The 24,657-nt window shown below is 43.8% G+C and overlaps 1 protein-coding gene across 2 annotated transcripts in view; it reads right to left on the bottom strand.

Annotated features, from left to right (window-relative positions):
* Positions 1-566: 566 nt before the first annotated feature.
* The window catches only part of FAM241B (family with sequence similarity 241 member B), a 71,155-nt gene continuing 47,064 nt past the window's right edge, over positions 567-24,657 (bottom strand). For both annotated transcript variants that reach the window (XM_073560032.1, XM_073560031.1), the window contains exons 2-3: positions 20,320-20,427; positions 567-1,703 (exon numbers count right to left, since the gene is read on the bottom strand). In XM_073560032.1, the coding sequence (XP_073416133.1) occupies positions 1,443-1,703; positions 20,320-20,406 (348 nt within the window). In that variant the 5' untranslated portion in view covers positions 20,407-20,427 and the 3' untranslated portion in view covers positions 567-1,442. The remainder of the gene's footprint in view (positions 1,704-20,319; positions 20,428-24,657) is intronic.

A 24,657-nucleotide genomic window follows, 5' to 3' on the forward strand; every position in this document is an offset into this window, starting at 1 on the left:
ATGTCCCAAGCTGAGAAGTATATAAAGAAATAAAACTTGGCACTCAACTTAATATGAAAATCCAGAAGTAATTTTAATGCAGTCCGTTCAATATGACAAACGTTTCGGTCCCACAAGGATCTTCGTCAGTCCAACTGCTTAAAGGAGAAAATATAGGAGGCGAGTATACATTAAGTCGTTACAGCATGTCTGTAGAATTGACAGGTAGGTGTGGGTCAAAAGAGCCCTACACACAGTTACAATGGATATGTGAAGGAGGGAGAGTCTTGCCTGCACCAACCGCTTGTCTACAGGCATGCTGTAACAAATTATTGTATACTCACCTCCTATATCTTCTCCTTTAAGCAGGCGGACTGACGAAGGTCCATGTGGAACCGAAATGTTTGTCATATTGAACAGACTGCATTAAAATTACTTCTGGATTTTCACATTAAGTGGAGTGCCAAGTTTTATTTCTTTATATACTGGCCTGGGAACCTACCTGTGCACCACTACACGGTTGAGCTACGATATACACTATAGCAAGCTGAGAAGTTGCACAAGTAATTGAAGTCACTTAAAAAATGTACCGGTAGTTAAACTTTTATTTACTCTTCCATATAACTTTGTCCAGTATAGAACTATACAAAGTACTTTATTAAAGGGAACCTGTCACCCCCCCAGGTAATTTGTAAAGTTTCAAAAGTTTCCATGCTGGACAAAATTATAAAAAAAAAAGTTTGTCCTCTTAAAAGGTCTGGTTTCTGAAAACAACACTGAAAAATACAACACATATAATAAATTGGGTGTCAGTCATTTTCAATTACAGTACAACAGTCATTACATCCCCTCTTAAAAGATATTCCAAAGCAACTATTCTATCAAAAATAGACAGCTGTCTGTAATCTGCATGGAATGCGCAGGCTACAGATGTTTGCAGACTGCTGACATAAAGCTTGCATTTGAGTCATTATGCTGTAATTTTTTTTTATTGCTATCATTAGCAGTTATATTATTTAAATAGTAAACCCTTATGTTCTGTAAAACTTCTGATCAAATGTACTACACAAGTACATTTTTTCGTACAGTAATTCTTTAACTGATTCATGAACTATGTGCACATTGGGGGTTATTGATAACTATTCATAGATTCACCTACATAAAAAAAAGTTATTGATTCTGTGGAATGAAGAGAATACAAACCTCATTTCACATCAAATATTTGTTACAGATATTCAATTAGATCAACATACAAGTCGAAATGTGATTGGGAATCAAAAAAGGGCTTGAAAATGCCAAAAATCCCTCAATGGATCCAACACTTCCTTCCACTAGGTGGTGAGAGCGATCCATCTGTTAGTTATGAATGACAGGTGTACTGTCCTTTGTATGCTCTGGTCCACCAGAAACAGACACCACTGCTTTGTTCTCCATTCTTCATATCCAGTGTCCTGTGCTTCCAATTACCGCTGACTGAGGTGGGATACAACATATATTAGGCCAACTAAAAGCAAGCCACGGACACCCATCATTAGAATGAGAAAAAGAAAGAGAATAGACATGACGGGCTCTACCACCTGGTTTCCCAGGTTCCAGCGTGGAAAACCCATGTTCACCAGCTGCTGGTTGATGTCGGTGAAGGGAGAGCGCCCTTCCTGCCTGGCACCATCTTGAGGAACCTGTTGTGGTCCAGCTCCAGCATTTCCAACAGTGTTGAAAAATCCCTGCACACGCAAAACAAAAGGAGATAAACATAATTTTTGTTTTCTACAATGAATATCTATAAATAATTATCTGGGGCATTTTTCACAGCAATTGGGAAACTTTGCCAGTCACGATAGCAGTTTGCGGAAAATCTCCATAATAACCAATAACGCCACCATTAGGCTAAGTGCACACGTAGCAGAAAATTTCTGCTGAAGAACCCGAGTCCCTTCCCAGAAAACCCGCGTTTTTTGTGTTTTTTTCGCGCGTTTTCAAAATGCATTGAACTAGCCAGAAACGCGGAAAAATCCGCGAAATTAATGAGCATGCTGCGTTTTTACCGCGATGCGTTTTTTTCGTGGTAAAAAAACGCATCAGTATGCGCAAAAAGTGCAAAATGCTTAGAAATGCATGGAAAGCTTATTTTTAGCGGTTTTAGTGGAAAAACCGCTAAAAATACCGCTTTAAAAAACGCTGTGTGTGAACACAGCCTTAGAGTAGCAAGCACAGGTCCGCCTAGTTTTCAAACAGTATTGACGTAGGGGATGTATCACTTCACAGACTGACACGTAAGCGGCAGATATTCCACAGCTGAGAAAACTGCACCAAAATGCACCGGTTTTGCTACAGTTTTAGACTCGTGGGAGATTTCATCTTTTGCACTACAAGAAATGTATACTTTAGCGTCAATTCAGGGCATGAATTGACATGGTGTGGATTGAAAATCTGCACTCCATGTCCATATACTCCTGTGTGAGCGACATACAGTAACACCATTTTGGCATATCCAACACTTGTGCACATACTTTAAGGCTGATTAGTAGAGTTGAGCGACTTTGGTCGGATCGGGTTTCATGAAACTGGTCCGACTAGGGCAAAAAAAAAGTCGGAGTTTCGTCCGAAACCCGACCCCAATGCAACTCAATGGGAAATAAAAGTCGGCATTGAGCGGACGAAACTCCGACTTTTTTTGCCCTAGTCGGACGAGTTTCATCTGAAACAAATTTTTTTTCATGAAACCCGATCCGACCAAAGTCGCTCAACTCTACTGATTAGCTTATGTCAACTTCTCTTACACCTCACCGCTAGTTTGTCCAAAAGCAAATACAAGAATGTCTGACAAGAACAAGTGGGGGATTAGATGGAAGCAACTATATCAATATATACTATGCACATTATGGCTACAATACCTGAACATCATGCAAAAAACCTGAGCCCAACTTATTCTTGCAGGTCATAATTTATCATATTCTTGCTTCTGAATGCTTAATAGATCTAGTTTGGCTACATAATTATATTTAAGGACCTGTTATTTAAAGTAGATGTGTCATTTAATCAAATTGTTAATTGAATGCTCAGGTTTGTAGTTCTTATGTTTCTTGTTGTGTTGTGAAAGGTTTTGGAGCACATTACCCTGGTTATTTTCATGCAGGAAACCCCTAGAATACTTAGCCATCATCTCATTCTCTAGGTTACCCATCCTGAGCAGCGTCCCAGAAGTATACATACTAAAACTTCGAAGCCAGCCCTAAACAGAAACCCTCCTTTTGTCTAAACTTCTATGTGTTGTATAGGGGGAAAAAAAGAGACAAATAACAGACAGCAACACAGTGAGATATAGATGAGAAATCGAAGCAAAAGCATTATAATAAGAGAGGAGAGATGGAGCTGACAGCATTGTGAGTACTAAAGAGGAGAAATCCAAGTGACCGGAGAATAGTGTGAGGAAAAATCGAGCAGACAGCATATTGAGACAGATGAGATACAACAGTATAAATGGTTAATGTCCATTTGATCCAGTCAGTTACAATCCCATGTGTATTTGTATATTGCTTTGCGAGTTATTAGATCCGGGAGATGGCACTGACAATGAACGTTTTTGTGACCTAATGCTACAAGTAGTTGACATCTGTATGGAGAATTAAAAGGAAAATGTCAGAGTCATGCTGCCAGAACCACGGCAGCATGAATCAGAGGATGACTACACAATAACAGCCAGGTACAGTATGTTTTACTCTGAAAAACTAAATGTATTTCAGAGAAAAGAGTTTGAAAAGCCAAGGTGGTGACCATAGGGAGAGATGTGTAGACCACTTCTGTGGCTGGCTTCTTCCTGTCCCACTGCAGCTTATTGAAAGATTTCTCTCACGTGTACATAAGTAGAGACTACTGATGAGCAAACATGCTCAGGTAAGGTGTTATCCGAGCATGCTCGGGTGCTAACTGAGTGTCTTCGGCGTACTCGAAAACTATGTTCGAGTCCTTGCGGCTGCATGTCTCGCAGCTGTTCGACAGCCGCAACATATGCAGGGAATGCCTGTTTGTTAGTCAATCCCTGCATGTGTTGCTGCTGCCTTGAGCAGTGCGACTCTTCAAACTATGTCTTCTCTGAATCATGTAGCCAGGCTCGGAATCATGCTGCCCCGTGGGTGGTCTATTGCCATGTTCCATATGAAAAAAATATTGCATACAGACTACACAAGAATCACAAGTGAGAAAAAAAATGGTGATACGTTTCTGGATGAAACGCCAAACGATTTTTCATACTGTCATGTGAACCTACCCTTAGGGTAATTTTGTTGCCAAATTAGAAAACATGACTGCCATGAGACTTAAGAGTACAAAAAAATGAACTTCTATGACTTGCAACTCATACACCGTGTTTCAACTTATTATACAAATTGTCATAAAGGTTTAATTTTTTGTTTTTCAAATAAACTCATGGATGGTATGTTTCATGGCTCTTTAGATCACTAAATCAATCTCAAACAACTCTGATAATCAGTTTTTCACGTGAGACCAATTAAAGGAAAACTAAGGATATTCCATATTATTAAGCAGCCACAGGTTTCAAGCAGTATGGGAAAGAAACAGGATCTCTCTGCTGCCAAAAAGCCTCAAATAGTGCAATGATTTGCACAAGGTATGAAAACAATAGATATTTCACAAAAACTTAAGAATGAAGAGATTTGTGTCTGATACACAGCACAGACCGGTTAGGGCAAATAAAGGCTTAATAAGGAAGGTTTCTGCATGAAAAAAATCATCAGATTAAGAGGGCAGCTGCTAAAATACAATTACAAAGTAGAAAACAGGAATTTGATGTTTCTGGTGTCTTTGGAGTCACACAAACCTCACGATCCTACTGAGGCTTGCTTGCAGTTGTGCATTAACCCACTATTCGGCCATCCATAAACAGTGCTCACTAATAGAAACTATTGCAGAGAGCACAGACATACATGAAGATGATTCGTAAAACAGTCTTGCTTACTGATGAGTGCCGTGCAACCCTGGATGGTCCAGATGGATGGAGTAGCGGATGGCGACCATGTCCCAACAAGGCAGCAATGTCAGCAAGGAGGTGGCATCATGTTTTGGGCCAGAATCATGAAGAGAGAGCTGGTAGACTCATTTAGGGTCCCTGAAGGTCTGAAAATGACCTCTACAAAGTATACCAAATTTCTGACTGATCACGTTCTTCCATGGTAAAAAAAAAAATAAAAATAAAAGAACTGTACAATCTGTAATAGTTATCTTCATGTATGACAATGCACCATTTCATGTTGCAAAGAATACCTTTGAGTCATTGGCTGCTATAGGCATGAAAGGAGAAAAAAAAAAATACATGGTGTGACCACCATCCTCCTCTGACCTCAAACCTACTGAGAATCTTTGGAGTATCCTCAAGCAAAAGATCTGAGGGTGGGAGGTAGTTCACATCAAAACAGCAGCTATGGGAGGCTATTCTTACATCCTGCCAAAAAAAGAAATTTAAAATTCCCAAAAAAATCACAAATACAACATATGCAAGAATTGGGACGGTGATATCAAAGAAGGGGCCCCATAGTGGCTTGCAAAAGTATTCACCCCACCTCCACATTTTTCAGGTTCTGCCACATCCTAAAATGGAATTTTACTGTTTTTTTTGTTGTTTTTTTTTATTTGAGGGTTTGAATCAATTCATGTAAAGAACATGCCTACAATGGTGAAGAATTGCGTTTCTTTTTGTTGTGACGCAAGCAACCAAAAAGACAAAATAACTGAAAACTTCAGATCACAGTACATAACTAGTCACCTCCTGAAGTCAGTACTTTGTACAGCCACCTTTTCCTGCAATTACAGCCGCAAGTCACTTTGGATAAGTCTCTGAGCTTTCCACATCTTGCCACTGGAATTTTTGTCCATTCCTCAAGTCAAAACTGCTCCAACGCCTTCAAGTTAGATGGTTTCCTCTGATGAACAGCAATCTTCAAGTCTGACCACAGATTCTCATTTGGCTTAAGGTCTGGGCTCTGACTAAACCACTCCAAAACATTTACACGTTTCCCCTTAAACCACCCAAGTGTTGCTTTAGTTCATTGTCTTGGAAGGTGATAGTTTGTCCCAGATTCAAGTCACTGATAGACAAACAGGTTTTGCTCAAGACTATCCCCGTATTTTGAACCATCCATCTTCCCCTCAATTTGGTCCAATTTTGCTGTCCCTGCTGCTGAAAAATATCCCCATAGAATGATGCTGTTTCACTGTGGGGGATGGTGTTCTTAGGGTAATGAGCGGTGTTGTTTTGACGCCAGACATAGCGTTTACTTTGGTTGCCAAAAAGTTCAAATTTGTTCTCATCCACACATTTGAGGAGTCTCCCACATGTCTTTTGGCAAACTCAAAAACAACCTAATGCTAAGTTCACACTATGCGTTTTTTGCAGCTTTTTTAATATGGATTTTCAGCTGTGTTTTATAGCATACATGGAGCACATAAATGCATGTTCACATTGGCCATAAAGCATACAAAACCTACAAAAGACAAAATGAGAAAAACCCTGCTGTAATACATAAAAAGCAAAAGTGCATTTAAATCAGAGTTCTTAGTGATACTGTATTTGATCAAATAAAGCATAAAAGCCGTCCCACCATTGACAAGGCGACTCTGATCGGGGCGGTCCTTCAGTGTCTAATATTAAAAACCTTATGTTTCAAAGTTGACGTCAGTGTGTGAATAAGGGCAGACAAAAGGACCAGGTCCCAACCAGTAGGACCACCCCAATCAGTCACCTTGTCGACGGTGGGATGGCTTTTGTGCTATATTTGATCAAATACAGTATCACTAAAAACTCTGATTTAAATGCACTTTTGCTTTTTATTTATTTAGTTACAGCAGGGTTTTTCTCATTTTTTCTTTTGTAGGTTTTGTATGCTTTATGGCCAATGTGAACATGCATTTATGTGCTGCATGTACACTAACTCAAACCAAGCTCAATTTGTGTGTGTTTTTCTTCGTATTTTTGCATTCTGTGCAAGCTGGGGTGTGGCCTCCCTCTCCTACCAGGGGTAGAGTCCTGAGGAGATAATTTGCATATTCCCAGTGCCTTCTGGGATAAGTGAAGAGTCTCCACGAGCTCAACGATCACTGGATTTTGACCGTTGCAGGTGAAAAATAGAATTAGACTTACCGGTAATTCGGTTTCTAGGAACCTTCCACGACAGCTACATCGGAGGATATCTTCCCCGCCCTAATAGGGGACAGAAACAGGAAGAGGTTAAATACCCCTCCCCTTCCTGCAACCACCAGTGTTTTCTTGGACACCAGTATGAATAGTTACCACCAAAGTGCATGAATCATCCAATAAGAATATCAGATAGGGAGGGAAATTAATGCTGACGTGGAAGGTTCCTAGAAACCAAATTACCGGTAAGTCTAATTCTATTTTCTCTAGTCACCTTCCACGACAGCTACATTGGAGTAATACCAACAGCCAATTTCTCTAGGGGGGGAATCACGGCCTGCAGCACTAGTCTGCTGCCAAATGTTAAATCCCCATTGAAATTTAGCCTGTAACGCCAGGTGAACGTGCGGATGGACGACCAGGGGCGGTTCTGAATATCCGCTCTGACTAAGCATTCCCCTTTTTTGCTCATGATGTTGCATGGGTAGAATGTGCCCTCAGTGAGGCGGGTGGAGCCAGCTTCTGTGATGCGCAAGTCAGGCAGATAGATTGTGTGATCCAATTCGCGATCGTGTTCTTTGACGCCTTCCTGCTTTATTTCGTCCTGAGAACTGGATGAATAAATTCTGGTGAATCCGCTAGGCTTCACTATTGTCGGTAGACAGGACCACTCTGCAAATGTCGAGAGTGTGGAGGGTCTCTTCCTTAGGGTTGTAAGAGCTTGGGCCGAATGAGGACAGTACAATGTCCTGATCCCTATGAAATTTTGAGTAGAAAGGCGTGATCTAATCTTAAGATAATATCTGTAATGATTGCAAGGTAAGCTTCTTGAATTGACAGGGCCTGCAATTTTCCTATACGTCTAGCTGCAGTAATAGCGACTAAGAGGACGGTTAAAGGGTTAGGTTTCCGTGGTCAAGGAATCTAGAGGCTCAAATGGATCTTAGGTTTGAGCACGGTGCTGAGATCCCAAGGAGGCCCCTGACTGGGGAGTATAGGACAAATCCCGGCTGCCGAATCCATAAACCGTAGGATCCAGCGGTGGCTGGCCAGGTCAAGATCAAAAAAGGTGCGAAGAGCTGATATTTATACCTTTAGTGTGCTGGGGATAAGGCTGTGTTAAAGACCTTTTGTAAATGTCTGGAGAGCACCAGGGCGTAAACTTTTCCCAGACCTTGGCATAGATGGCCTTGGTTATTGTTTTTTTCTTTCCTGAAGGGTTTGGATTACCCTATCCGAGAGTCATTTGGCTCTTAAGAATTTGGCCTTAATAACCATGCTGCCAGGTTCCCTTTGCCTACATCCGGGTGTAGCAGAGGACCTTGGTGAAGGAGGTAGCCCTTTTTGGGGCAGAAGCCAAGACCTTCCTGGGCCATGGCAGGTAGGGCACTGTACCACTTCTTCCGGGCCACAGCGGGGAGATTAGTATTGTGGGAATTCGGACCGTCTGGATTTCCTGAGATGTTATTTTTTTATTTTTGCCCGCATCAGTATGGGTGGGCAGGTATATGCGAGGTTGGAATCCCACCATTGGGTGAAGGGCACCAATTCCTTGCACTCCGTCCATGTGGTTGAGGGAGACGAATACCCCTGTCTTCGCATTTTGCCTGTTGGCAACTAGGTCCACCTCCGCCCCATCTTGAGGCTAGGGACACAAATACCGTCTGGTCCAGGCGCCACTCCTCCGGATGAACGTCTTCTCGACTGAGGAAATCTGCCTGGGTGTTGCCTGATCCTTTCAGACACACTGACCAGGAGAAGATTCTTGCTGCTATTGCCTTCAGGCCGGCGTACTTCGTACCCCCTTGGCAGGAGATAGGCCACTGTGGTCATGTTGTCTGAGGAGATGCAGACGTGGCAATTTTGGATTAGTGATAATGACGTCTTTTACCGTTTTCCCTACCGCCTTCAGTTCTCTCAGATTTGAGGAACTGGTGCTGATGCTCGGCAGCCATCGCCCCTGAAAATAGGATCTCTCTACTACAGTGCCCCAGCCTCGTTGGCTGGCATCTGAGCGGAGTATTTTCAGGGGAAGCTGAATCCGGCTGACTCCCTTCTGAAGATTTCGGTAGTTCAACCACCACCTCAGGGCTGGTTTAACATGACCAGGGAGGGGGAATCCTTCAGGACAATGGAATTTGTAGCCGCGTAGGCCAGGCGGATCCTGGAATGTAGAAGCACGTGGCTTTGTGGGCCTGAGCCCAAGAAACCGCCTGGGTGTATGTGGTCCGAGATCCTAGAGCATACATTGACTCTGAGGGTCAGTGCCCGCTAGTCCTGAACCAGGTCCTGGGTGGACAAGGTCGACCTGACAAACCATAGGTAGGAAGGATGTCTATCCTCTTGAGTCCGAGAACTCCCAGAAGCTTCCTTCTCGTGGAGGGATAGACCAGGTTCGGTATCAAACCCAGGGATCTTAATATCCCCGGGGTCTTTCCTACGTCCATCTTCTGACATGAGCTAGATGGTATAGAGAAGAGGAAGTCATCCCCCTGGCGCCAGATGAAAATCACTGCTTCTGCCATGATCTTGGAGAGATACGTGGTCGGATGGATTGGCACATAGTAATATGCACCCTTCAGCTCTACCGTTGCCATTACCCAGCTCTGTCCGATGAGCGGGACTGCCCCTGATTGACTCCATTTTGAATTGTCTGTACCGGACCGATTCGTTTAATGGCTTCAGGTTTATGATTATTCGGTTATTCTCTGATTGCTTCCTCACCTCTTCCTCACCATTCGTTTAATGGCTTAAGGTTTATGATTATTCAGTTATTCTCTGATGGCTTCCTCACCAGGAAGGGACATGCGTAATGGCAGTGTCCTTCTCCCGCTTTGGCACCCGCACGTTCTACTGGAGCAGATCTTTGGTAAGGAGCCCTGAAGGAGTGGAGGCTGTAGGGAGGTTACCCCTAAGCATTACGGGGAAGGACTCTCAAACCCAATTTTTTAGTCCATCTCATATGGTACGACATTGCTTATCTGGGGTCTGTTGATGGTTAGGGATAAGGATGTTCCTGCCCTTGCCGCCCTATACTCTTCCTGAGTATGTAAACAGGATCAGGTATTCCCAGCCAGTCTCTCATGCCGGTACTGGCCCAGCCTCAAGCTGCTTAGTGGCTGTGATCTGATGAGGGCATGCAAATTCAGCTTAGATTAGCTGTTGACAGAGGTTTGGTCACAGGAGGGACAAAAAGTCCGTCTCCTAGGATTTCTATGTTTCGGAAGAGATCCTTTTGTCCGAAGCTGTGTCCAGGATGTTATCCAGGACAGGCTTGAACCCATAGTGGCCCTGGAAGGGGATGGCGCACCACTTGGAGATAAGTCGCCTCCCTTAGGATTTTAACCAGGGCACTCCTCTAGAGGAGTTAGAAAGGAAGGCCGCTTTTGCGGCTACCCGGACCTGGTGAGAGCATTCACGATCAGCCTAGAAGAGCCGGTGCATTAAAGAATTACCCGAGACCTGCAAATTACAGGCTGGTCTTCCTGGTCCCGGGCTGGTCTCAAGTTGCCTAGCGACCGCCAGCGGAAGCATCGGCTAGGAACCTCGTTGCTTTCTGCAGCAGGGGTAGGACGTCAGGTATATTTACCCCTAAGGTGCCCCGAGTCTGTGCGTAATCACAGAGACAGTGCATGTGAAAACAATATTAGCTTCTAGCAGATTTGTAGAGGTGTCCCAGGACTTCCTTGATAAGCTCTCAAATATATATATATTTTTCCTCGATCCATTGGATCTTTGAGCTGGGAGGAGCCCTCAAAGGGATAGGCTTTTTTTTTTTTTTATATATGGAGGCCTCCTTTTATGGAGGATCAGATTCTGTACGTTCTCGTGTACAGCCCAACATCTCGTCCTGTACCGTGTATTTAACTCCTTCCTCCTCCACCCCTATGGTGCTCTTAACCATACTGATTAGCTCACCCACATTCTCGGAACCAAAGTGATATTTCTTGTTCCCTGGTTTTAGGGGTGGACGTGGAAGAGGAACCCTCAATCTCCCGAGCGTCCTCTGAATCCGAGGACTGAATTTGTCTGAGTCAGATTCTATCAGAGCTTTCTTCCTCCTCCTAGAGGGAGGCGGTCTGGGAGAAGGGAGCGATTTGATGCTATCCAGGAGAGAGGGCTGTTCAGCGCGAAGGACCTCTCCGTACAGGACGGGCAGAGCTTTCCCCGTATGTCGAGGGAGTCTGGCAGCACACATTTTACACTTGTGGCTGGTCTCATAGGGTCAGAGACCTTTTCTCCCCATATTAGAGAGGGAGAGGTATGCTACGCCATTTTAGTAAATAATGCTGGATAGTCAGGGCCGACGCCTGCTACTTACAGTAGGAGGGGGTACGCTGGGCTCTGCCGACGCAGAGAGAGGGCTTGTCACCGTCCATGCCGTCTACAGTCAGTGTCAGACAGGTCTTACCTGGTGATCTCCTCACCCGGACATTGAAAGATCGAGGGTCCAGCATTGTTTGTGCACCTCCTCTTCCCTTTGGCCCAATGGGGGGGGGGGGACCACATGAGGACGCCCCAGAATGTGACCGCTGGTCCCAGGAGTAACGCACTCCCCGGCGCGCGCTCCACCGTGGAACGCATAGGGACAGACCGGAAGTGACGCGCGCCCCCAAGCGACACGTGCCCCAGTGGAAAGCCCAGTAACGCCCGAAGTGGAGGAAGGCCACCCCCGGCCAGCGTGACCCCCCCGGGAACCGGCAGCACGGAGGGGGAGGAAGCCAGGGAGCTATCTGGAGGACCCCGGGGTGCACATCACCGCCTCACTTTACCCCCGAAGGAGGCGCTGGAGAGGCGGGAGAGTCCCGAGTCCCACCATGCAGGCGGAGACAGGAGCAGCCACCAGAGGAGAGCAAGGCCCCCGACCTCGGCTGCCCGGCATCTGACAGGTATCCCAGCTGATACTGGGCGTGGGGTGCTCCCGATCGCCGGCCATAGCAGCACCATCGTAGACCTCTTCATGCCCCATAGGGGACAGGAAAACACTGGTGGTTGCAGGAAGGGGAGGGGTATTTAACCTCTTCTTGTCCCCCATTAGGGCGGGGAAGACATCCTCCGATGTAGCTGCCGTGGAAGGTGACTAGAGAAAGAGGAAATCGGTAAACCAGGGGAAGAGTCCAGAGGAGATAATTTGCATATTCCCAGTGCCTTCTGGGATAAGTGAAGAATTTTGGCTCATTTTTCACTGCTTTGAAGTCTCTTTTATAATAACAATATGGAAGAGGCCAGGAGCCATTTGGTGAGCTGCGTTTCTTGCTACATGTTCACAGACTTACCAGTGGAAAAGCCAAACTTCACATGCCACAAATGCAAGCTTGTGTCCCTGTTGGAGGAAAAGTTGCAAAATCTCAAAGAGAGGTTAGCTACATTGAAGATCATTAAGGAATGTGGAGAGTTCTTAGAGCAGAATTATCTCTTCATGTTACAGAAAGAGAAGAAATTCGAAGTGCACCTGAAGAAACAGAGGAATGGAAACATGTGACCCAGAGAAGCAGGAGGATTGGGAGGCAGTCAGCACCCATACTGCTCAGGAACCAGTACCAGGCTCTCACGCAGGAAAACGATGAAGAAATACATCAGGATAAGACTTTGCCCACAAACAGCAACCTTGTACACCCTCAGAGTCCTCCTGGATGGAGAAAGAAAAATGTTGTGAAGAAGAAACGGACAGGGGTGGTCATGGGGGATTCCCTGTTGAGAGGAACAGAGGCCGCTATCTGCTGACCAGATATAACCTCAAGAGAAATGTGCTGTCTTCCAGGTGCAAAAATTAAAGATGTGTCTGACAGGATATCAGGACTCTTCAGACCTACAGATGACTACCCATTCCTGCTAATACATGTGGGGACAAATGACACCGCAAGAAACGACCTGGAAACCATCTGCAGTGACTCTGAAAACTTAGGTAAGAAAATGAAAGAAATGTGAGCACAGGTGGTCTTCTCTTCCATCCTCCCAGTGGATGGCCATGGAACAAGGAGGTGGAATAAGATTCTGCAGGTAAACAACTGGCTACGTCGATGGTGCAGTCAGCAAGGATTTGGATTTCTGGATCACGGAGTGAATTACCTATACGATGGACTACTTGCTAGAGATGGGGTGCACCTTACGAACACTGGAAAACATGTATTTGGAAGTCGCCTTGGTACACTCATCAGGAGAGCTTTAAACTAGAACAATGTGGGAAGGGAAGCAAAAGGCCAGAAAAAGCCATACACCTGACAAATGCTATTGAGAACTCTGCTATTAGAAGTGGAAAGGAAGAACAAAGACAAAAGAATCTAAATAATAAAAATATTGGAGAAAGAGGAACCAATCACAAACTAAAATGTTTCTATACTAATGCACAAAGCATGGGCAACAAACAAGGAGAATTGGAACTACTAACACAGGAAAAGAAATATGATGTCATTGGAATCACTGAAACTTGGTGGGACAATACACATGATTGGAATACAAGGCTAGAAGGATACAACTTATTTGCAAGAAACAGACTTGATAAACGAGGAGGAGGTGTCGCACTGTATGTTAGAAACGCGTATATCTGCACAGAAATCCAAGCTTCAGAGACTGGGAGTTCTGTGGAAACTGTTTGGGTAAGAATAAAAGGACAGAACAATGGAAAGGACACCATTGTATGCATTTACTACAGGCCGCCTATGCAAGCCGAAGATATGGATGAACTCTTTATGCATCAAATGGCCGAGTTCTCCAAAAAATATTACCGTATACACTTGAATATAAGCCGAGATTTTCAGCCCAAAAAATTGGGCTGAAAGTCCCCCTCTCGTCTTATATTCGAGTCATATACAAAGGGGGTCAGATGGGGACGGGGGGGCGGGGGTGTCAGGTCATACTTACCCGTCCTGACGCTGTGTCTTGAGCCCCCAGCTTCTCCCCATGCTCTCTCTTCCTGCCTTCAGCGGTCACGTGGTGCCGCTCATTAAAACTCATGAATATGTGCATATTCATGAGTTTTAATGAGCGGTACCACATGACCGCTGAAGGCAGGAAGAGAGAGTGCGGAGAAGCTGGGGGCTCAAGACACAGCGTCAGGACGGGTAAGTATAGCGATACTCACCTGTCCTGCGTCCATGGCTGCTTGCTGCTGTCTGTCATCGGTCAGTGACTTCAGACAGCAGAGGGCGCAGTGACGTGGTTAGTGCGCGCCGCGCCCCCTGCAGTCTGAACGTCACTGACTGATGACGTGGCAGATAGCGGTGAGCAGCCATGGACGCAGGACACGCGAGTATCTCAGGTGCCAGCAGTGACACCGGCACCTGACACCCAGCGACGGAGAGGTGAGTGTCATTTTTTTTATTTTTACATGCAGCAGCATGGGGGCAGCATATGGGGGCATAATCTATGGAGCTTCTTCTGGGGACACCATATGGGGGAATAATCTATGGAGCATTTCCCACCCTAGGCTTATACTCGAGTCAATAAGTTCTCCTAGTTTTTTGTGGCAAAATTAGGGGGGGGTCGGCTTATACTCGGGCCGGCTTATACTCGAGTATATACGGTACATAGTTGTCATGGGAGATTTCAACTATCCAGACATTTGTTGGGAATGTCTCTCAGGCAAAACTAACAGGTCAAGGAAATTCTTATCCTCTCTTGCTCACAACTTTATCTTCCAAAAACGTAGGGGAGAAAACAAGGGGAACTGCTACCTTGGATCTAATCCTTATAAACAGGGAGGAAATGGTTGAGGAGGTAAAAGTGTCTGGGACCCTAGGAGGCAGCGACCATGCTATTTTAGAATTTTGGATAACTAGAGGAGGAAGACCTGTGAAGACTCAGACGTCAAGGTTAGATTACAGAAAGGCAGATTTTAAGGGATTCAGAAAGAGAATTGGAGGGATCCAATGGCTGGATATCCTTAAGGACAAAAATGTCCAGGAAGGATGGGAAATCTTGAAAAATGAAATTCTCAAAGCACAATTGTTAACAATTCCGAAAAGAGGGAAGAATAGGAAGCGTTTAAGGAAACCAGGATGGATGAACACAGAACTTAAGCACATGCTAAAAAGGAAGAAAAAAATGTTTATAAAAATGGAAAGAGGGAGGCATATCTAAAGAAGAATATCATGCTGTCTACAGAACCTGCAGGGCACAAATCAGATTATCTAAAGCTGACAATGAATTGAGGCTTGCAAGAGATGTCAAAAGCAATAATAAAGGATTTTGGGGATATGTCAAAAGTAAAAGAAAAGTCAAAGATGCTATAGGATTTTTACAGGATGAAAATTATGAAATGGTAAGACAGGATGTTGAGAAGGCCGAACTTTTAAATTCCTATTTTGCATCTGTTTTCTCTCAGAAAGGAAATGTAACATCAACCATTCTTCACTGTCCTATTAAGGGAATAGAAGAATTCAGGATACCTATAAACAGAAATATAGTGAGGAAACACTTAGCTAACCTAAATGAATTCAAGTCTTCAGGTGAATTACACCCCAGAGTACTGAAGGAGATAGCAGAAGAAATTTTTGAACCACTCTCCATAATCTTTGAAAATTCATGGAGAACAGAAGTCCTAGAAGACTGGAGAAGAGCAAATGTTCCTATCTTCAAAAAGGGGAAGAAGGTGGACCCAGGCAACTTTAGGCCGGTGAGTCTGACTTCTATACCAGGAAAGATCTTTGAACAAATTATTAAACAACATGTATGTCAGTACCTGGATAAGAATGAAGTGATTAAACAGAGTCAGCATGAGTTTGTAACTAATAAGTCATGTCAGACTAACTTAATTTCCATCTATGACAGAATCACTGATTGGGTGGATCAGGGAAATGCTGTAGATATAGTTTATCTTGACTTCAGCAAAGCATTTGACAAAGTATCTCACACAATCCTTATTGAAAAAATGACTAAGTATGGAATGGACAAGGCAACTGTTAGGTGGATTCATAACTGGCTTAGTGATCGGACCCAAAGAGTGGTCATAAATGGCTGCAAATCCAGTTGGAAGAATGTCTCAAGTGGGGTACCACAGGGCTCTGTCCTGGGCCCTGTATTGTTCAACTTCTTTATCAATGATTTAGATGAAGGAATTGAGGGTAAACTGATTAAATTTGCTGATGACACAAAACTAGGAGGGATAACTAATACTAGAGAAGAGAGAGAGAAGATTCAAAAAGATATACATAAACTGGAGCAGTGGGCAGCAACTAACAGAATGGTTTTTTACAGGGAAAAATGCAAAGTACTACATCTGGGCAATAAAAATGAAAAAAGCATATACAGAATGGGAGGAATAGGGCTAAGCAACAGCACATGTGAAAAAGAATTGGTTATACTAATAGATCACAAACTGAATATGAGTCAACAGTGTGATGCAGCAGCAAAAAAGGCAAATGCAATTCTAGGATGTATTAACAGAAGCATACAGTCTAGATCATGTGAAGTCATTATTGCCCTCTACTCCTCTTTGGTCAGACCTCATCTGGAATACTGTGTCCAGTTTTGGGCACATTTTAAAAAAGACATCAACAAACTGGAGCAAGTTCAGAAAAGAGCGACCAGAATGGTGACGGGTCTGCAAAAACTGTCTTATGAGGAAAGGCTGCAGGATTTGGGAATGTTTAGCTTGCAAAAGAAAAGACTGAGAGGAGACTTAATAATGTCTACAATTATCTCAAGGGCTGCCACATTGTAGAAGGATCATCTTTATTCTCATTTGCACAAGGAAAGACTAGAAGCAATGGGATGAAATTGAATGGGAGGAGACACAGATTAGATATTAGAAAAAACTTTTTGACAGTTAGAGTGGTCAATGAGTGGAACAGGCTGCCAAGAGAGGTGGCGAGTTCTACTTCAATAGAAGTCTTCAAACAGACGCTGGACAGACATCTGTCTGGGATGATTTAGCGAATCCTGCTTTGAGCAGGGGGTTGGACCAGAAGGCCCAGGTGGTCCCTTCCAACTCTACGATTCTATGATTCCTGAGCTGGAAATTGTATTTAAAGACTTCCCCTGACTGGTGTCCACTGGTTGGGACCTGGTCCTTTTGTCTGCCCTTATTCACACACTGGCGTCAACTTTGACACATAATGGCCCACGCCATTTTTTTCAGAAAAACAATCTTTCAATTGTTAAATACATGTACAGTAAGCTACACACTTGAAAACGAAAAATAGTCAAAAATAAGCATATATAAATTATAATAAATGCTGAAGAAAATAACTTCAATCCAAAAAGTAAGGCCAAGGCCTAACAACAATAGGGAATGGAAATGCTCCCATTAGGAATAAACACAGAAAAAACTGAGCAGAGAACACCATCCAAAACAATAATTTATTGATTCAAATAATTGACAATACAAAAGTATACATACCAATAATGGCTTATATAGTATTAAGGAAAAGGAGGGATACTAAGGCCAAAACAGAGGTACACATGGTGATCCTGTCACCAAGGGTTATAAAGTGTATAAAGCGACAATATGGTACAACATGGTAAGTCCCGGGCAAAGTACCCATACAAGGTGTAATGGATATTGTCTAGAGCATTAAACAAGTCAAATGCACTTCAGTATTTAAATAGTGTCACTTACCCATGATCGCCAGTGCGCCAATGTGCCCCTCTGTGACCCCAGAGGGTCACAGAGGGGCACATTGGCGCACTGGCGATCATGGGTAAGTGACACTATTTAGATACTGAGGGCATTTGACTTGTTTAATGCTCTAGACCAGTGGTCCCCAACCTTTTTTGCACCAGGGACCGGTTTCAAGCAAGACCATTCTTCCATGGCCCGGCAGGGCGGGGATGGAGGTGTGGCAGGGGCGGAGCTTTGGTCATAAGGGGGCGGGGCTATGGACACGGTTGTAGTGTAGCAGTGCATACTTATAATTAAATAACATTTATAATGTGACTCAACTCACCATAGGTTTTGAATAAGTGCTCCATCACCCCCTTCTCCCCATCATTGCCTTCACCCCATCACTCCCTTCTCCCCATCATTGCCTTCACCCCATCACTCCCTTCTCCCCATCATTGCCTTCACCCCATCACTGCCATCTCTCCATCATTGCCTTCACCCCATCACTCCCTTCTCCCCATCATTGCCTTCACCCCATCACTCCCCTCTCCCCATCATTGCCTTCACCCCATCACTCCCTTCTCCCCATCACTGCCATCTCTCCATCATTGCCTTCACCCCATCACTCCCTTCTCTCCATCATTGCCTTCACCCCATCACTCCCTTCTCCCCATCATTGCCTTCACCCCATCACTCCCTTCTCCCCATCATTGCCTTCACCCCATCACTCCCCTCTCCCCATCATTGCCTTCACCCCATCACTCCCTTCTCCCCATCATTGCCTTCACCCCATCACTCCCCTCTCCCCATCATTGCCTTCACCCCATCACTCCCTTCTCCCCATCATTGCCTTCACCCCATCACTCCCCTCTCCCCATCATTGCCTTCACCCCATCATTGCCTTCACCCCATCACTCCCCTCTCTCCATCATTGCCTTCACCCCATCACTGCCATCTCTCCATCATTGCCTTCACCCCATCACTCCCCTCTCCCCATCATTGCCTTCACCCCATCACTCCCCTCTCCCCATCACTGCAGTCTCTCCATCACTCCCCTCATGGCCTTCTCCTCATGTCCCCATCTCCTCCAGGGCCAGGCTACACAAACACAGACCAACACACACACACACACAGACAGACATACATACATACACACACACACACACACACACACACACACACATTATACATACACACAGACACCACCTCTCTCCTCTCACCTGGCCGCCGCCCGCGCTTCCTCGCTCTGACACAGCGGCCGCGCTCTCCTCTCTGTGTCAGTCAGAGACAGGAAGCGCGGGCGGCGGGCAGGAAGCTGGACGCAGTGGACGGGTCCTTGCAGCTCCGCTCCTGCTATTCCCTCTTGCAGGCAGCGGAGCTGCTTGGATCGCTCCCTGGCCGCCGCTAGAACTGCTGCGCGCCGCCCCAGCCCCCGCTACGCCACTGACCGCCCCTGGCTCCCCTTGTGTCCGCGGACCGGCAAGGGCACTGCAGCGGCCCGGTGCTGGGCCGCGGACCGGCGGTTGGGGACCTCTGCTCTAGACAATATCCATTACACCTTGTATGGGTACTTTGCCCGGGACTTACCATGTTGTACCATATTGTCGCTTTATACACTTTATAACCCTTGGTGACAGGATCACCATGTGTACCTCTGTTTTGACCTTAGTATCCCTCCTTTTCCTTTTTACTATATAAGCCATTATTGGTATGTATACTTTTGTATTGTCAATTATTTGAATCAATAAATTGTTTTGGATGGTGTTCTCTGCTCAGTTTTTTCTGTGTCTATTAGTAAGCTACACACTGTACTAATTGTATGTGTCACTGACCGCTATATATCTATCTATGCTATGTGTATATACTGTGTGTAATCTCTCTTCTATCCTCTCTGGTCCCACTGTATTTTACTGCACACGGCAGATGAATTGCCGACTTTTCCAAGGTGATTGGTGTGTAAAAAATTGGACAGCACTCGCACGGTCCAAGTGCTGTGCAATTTTTGCATATCAATCTGATCAGCTCCCACTGATTTATAACGTGATGCCTGCAGATTGGACTGCTTCTTCACAGAGACAGATCCCATAAGTTGGCCTGTTTTGATTGAAAAGCTTTTGATATCAGTAAATGTCACCTCTTAATGCTGCAAATTCAACAAATGACTATTTTAATTCTTTTCAACTTAAAAAACGTTTGAAAACTCTGCTGTGCAGAATAATTTGGAAGAGTACATTGAGGTTTTTTTTTTTTCTCAGAAAAAAAATACTGCTATCATTGGGAGGGGTGTCCAATAAAATTTGATTTATACTCAAACGGCTGAGTTGATGATTTGAACATTATACTGACTTATCTGCAACCATTTTGGAAAATCAGAGAAAAATAGCAGTTGTCTAGTAATTTGGAATACACTGTATATTAGGCTAAGCTCAATCAAGAGTCTAAAAAATTATTCTGATTTTCATCAAAAAAAAAAAAAAAAAAAAAATTTTTCATCTGAACAGTCCATAAGAAAAAACTCATCTGAACAACCCTACGTTGGTGAGAGTGTGGTCCGTGTGAGGTCAGTTATTTGCATGGACAGCGCTTGGACCAAAAGTACGGCGATGTGAATGTAGCCTTAGCCAAAATGTTGATCTAAACAAGTTTTTACCTGGCGAGTACTGCTGCGCTGGCTGTTTGATCTGACTCGAGGGTCATCATCTTGAACAATATCACCATTTGCTAAAATTCGCACCATTTTCTTTCAAAGTAACAGAATCTAATGGAAACAAACAGGTAGGTATAAGACATCGGAAGGCTCATATCATAAGTCATCTACATTTTATATAGATGGATTCTGATAATAACAAGTAAATAAATTAATCATATCCGGCATCTTCTCAGCAAGAATATCCCCTATGTTCTGTAAGCTCCCACCAACTGCTAGGATCAGAGCACATGGCTAAAAAATGGCATATGGAAATGTTCTCCTCATGGGACAATCCTTCATTTACATTAAGGCCAATTTCAGACATCAGAGAAACGCTGTCCATATACGGACTGTTGTGTACACACTGGCAGCGGGCCTCCCGACCCAAACTTAGCAGACTCATCAGAATCGGACCATGATACAATGACGTCTGAATGTGACCCAAGGCCTTATTCACCAATCGTTGGCCCTAAGAATTAATTGTATAGTTTAGCACTATTATTGACCATAAATACCAGCAAAAATATTTGGTTGGTAATTTATATTATAAATGTGTAAGCAATGAAACTACGGTACTTGTACAAAGTTTTAAAAAACACAATCAAAATACCTGTTATTTTCTGTGTTACCCCAATGTGAATGCTCTGGTTTTCAGTACCATGCTATACGATAATGTCCCAGACTGATGATGTCTTGCACAGACACGAGACCACTGCAGCCAATCACTGGTCTCTGTGGTCATGCAAGTACAAGCTATAAATTTTTATCTCCTAGAGTCAGATTTATTTTTAAAATCTTGGACAACCCCTTTAAAACTAAGGGCCCCATTGCAGAAAAACCAAGAGATATAGCAAAACTGTTTGTGGTTATAATAAGGACTTTGGACTCGTTTACACTGGCCAACTTACGGCATTGAAAGGAACCTGACAGGTGATATATGCTGCTCAATCCACGGTCAGCATGCATCAGACATTGGTTGTGTGATTTCAGCCATGTGTGTGTCACAATTTAAAATCTGCCCCCTCCCCTTTAGCGACAGGTCTGTCCTCTGCATTTGCTCTCATCAAGTCAGGTAATGAAACACCGACTTCCTGGAGCATATTCTTCACTTGGGTAGATGCTGTGCAGGGGCTTTCCTTCACCATGGAAAGGATTCTGTCATCACCCACCACTGTTGTCTTCTGTGGACATTTGAGTTCCCAAGCTCACCAGTGCGCTGATTTCGTTTTTTTGCAGAATGTATCAAACTGTTGATTTAGCCACTTCTAACATTTCTACCATCTCCCTGATGGATTACTTTTTCACTTGATGGTCTGCTTCACTTGTATTGAGAGCTCCTTAGACTGCAGGGTGTGGGTTCACAGCCACAGCTTCCAAATGCCACACATGATGATGGATTAACAAGGAAAAAAGTCATGCAGCCCATTAAAGAGCTTTTTGAGTTTGTCCAATTATTTTGGTCCTTTCAAAAAGACGCGGCAATAGAATAAAAAGCTGTAATTCCAAAACCCTTACTTCAATTAGGATGTGAATACCTTCAAGTTAAAGCAGAGAGACTACACTTAAAGCCCATATTGATTACATACCTGTATTCTGAATATGTTTTGGTAAACAGCTAAAATATCAGAACTCATGTCAATGTCCAAATATTTATTGACCTAATATACAGTGGGTACGGAAAGTATTCAGACCCCTTTAAATTTTTCACTCTTTCATTGCAGCCATTTGGCAAATTCAAAAAAAAGTTAAATTTTTTTTCGAACTAATGTAAACTCTGCACCCCATCTTGACTGAAATAAAACAGAAGTGTAGACATTTTTGCAAATGTATTAGAAAAGAAAAACTGAAATATCACATTGGCATAAGTATTCAGACCCTTTGCTCAGACACTCATATTTAAGTCACATGCTGTCCATTTCCTTGTGATCCTCCTTGAGATTTTTCTACTCCTTCATTGGAGTCCAGCTGTGTTTAATTAAACTGATAGGACTTGATTTTTAAAAGACACACACCTGCCTATATAAGACCTTACAGCTCTCAGTGCATGTCATGTCACGAAGATAGAACTTTTTGGTGATAATTCTAAGCGGTATGTGTGGAGAAAACCAGGCACTGCTCATCACCTGCCCAATACAATCCCAAGAGTGAAACATGGTGGTGGCAGCATCAATGCTATGGGGTGTTTTTCAGCTGCAGGGACAGGACGACTGGCTGCAATTGAATGAAACATGAATGAGGCCAAGTACAGAGATATCCTGGATGAAAATTTCTTCCAGAGAGTTCTGGACCTCAGACTTGGCCGAAGGTTCACCTTCCAACAAGACAATTACCCTAAGCACACAGCTAAAACAACAAAGAAGTGGCTTCAGAACAACTCTGTGACCATTCTTGGCTGGCCCAGCCAGAGCCCTGACCTAAACCCAATTGAGCATCTCTGGAGAGACCTGAAAATGGTTGTCCACCAACATTCACCATCCAACCTGATGGAACTAGAGAGGATCTGCAAGGAAGAATGGCAAAGGATCCCCAACCCAGGTGTGAAAAACTTTCCAAGATTCATGGCTATACTAGCTCAAAAGGGTGCTTCTACTCAATACTGAGCAAAGGGTCTGAATACTTATGACCATGTGATATCAGTTTTTCTTTTTTAATACATTTGCAAAAGTTTCTACATTTCTGGGGTTTTTTCAGTCAACATTAGGTGCAGAGTGTACATTAATGAGAAAAAAAAAAATGATTTTTTTTAATTTACCAAATGGCTGCAATGAAACAGTGAAAAATTTAAAGGGGTCTTAATACTTTCCGTACCCACTGTATATATTTAGTCAAAAGTGTGCCTGTGTCATTGAGCTGAAGCAGCAATATACTGTATGTTCTAAATGCGTTATCTGAGATTACAGAATAAATATCCATTACTAATCCGTTTGACCTTGCCCGACATTACGATTTTCCTATTCCTCTCCGATGTCGGAAGATGTCAAACACATTTTTTGTTGTATTTCTTCTCATTTGTACTGACTTTAGCCAGGACAAAACACAGGTTGTACTTTTTCTGCTTCTCGGCAGATGTGTTATTAAAAATTAGGAAAAAATGGATTGTAAAGGGCTAAATCTGTACATTGCAGCAACAACTGGAAGGTTCACAAAGTATCAATGAATGGATCAGGCTACCAGAGGTTGTGCATTCTCCTTCAAAGGAAGTCTTCAAACAGAGGCTGGACAGACATCTGTCTGAGATGCTTTAGTTAATTTTGTGCTGCATTGAGCAGAGGGTTGAACACGATGACCCAGGAGGTTCCCTCCAATTCTACATAGTTACAGGTATGGTATATTGTTGCTTTTTTATTTTAGTTTTATTACAAGAGATCGAGAGCTTTGGTGGAACTAGGGGAGTTCATATGTATGGTTTAATTAAGATTATTAAAGGAGTATGTCATTCTTTCAATTAAAGGACTTTTTTCTAGAAGTGTCTTTATTTAACATACAACTATAGGATTAGTAATGGAGAGGTGTCTTAAAGACACCTCTCCATTACTATGCCGTGGGCTTGATGTGATCTGACAATAGAAAGGTGACAACCCCCCCCCACTATCACCCCATTTGCCACCACTACAGGGCAAGTGGGAAGAGCCGGGCAAAGCGCCAGAATTGACACATCTAAGAGATGTGCCTTTTCTGGGCAGCTGCGGGCTGTTATTTTTAGGCTGGGGGGCCAATATCGATGGTCCCATACCAGCCTGAGAATCCCAGCCCCAAGCTGTCTGCTTTAGCAAGGCTGGTTGTGCAAAATGGGGGGACCCAACATCATTTTTTAAAATTATTTATATAAATAATTTTAAAAAAAGCGTGGGGATCCTTCTATTCTTGATAACCAGCCTTGCTGAAGCTGACAGCTGAGGGTTTCAGCCCCCAACTGTGAGTTTTGCCTGGCTGATTATCAAAAATACAGGGGAACCTACACTTTTTTTTTTTTTTTTTTGCAGCGCAGGAACCGGCTAATGAATACTCCCATCAGCCGCTCCTGCTCTCGCTGTTATTAGCGGCAGCAGGTGTCAGATGATGGGAGCTTTAGTCCAAACCACTTTGTACCTCCGATCACAGCTGAGTGCTCACGCTGTCTTTTGACAGCGTAGGAACAGCGACTCTCTGACCGACAGGGATGATTTTACCGCCGATCAGAAGCGGTGTTTGCCGCGCTGCCATGCACATCACAGCGTCACAAACATTGGATATTCGGGCCCCCCATTCAAGTGAATGGTGTCCGGGTACTGTTCTGGTACCCAAACTTTTTGTAACTGT

This window comes from Dendrobates tinctorius, unplaced genomic scaffold (assembly GCF_039654945.1).
Source record: "Dendrobates tinctorius isolate UK_male_01 unplaced genomic scaffold, ASM3965494v1 ptg000292l, whole genome shotgun sequence".
Classification (NCBI taxonomy): Eukaryota; Metazoa; Chordata; class Amphibia; order Anura; family Dendrobatidae; genus Dendrobates; species Dendrobates tinctorius.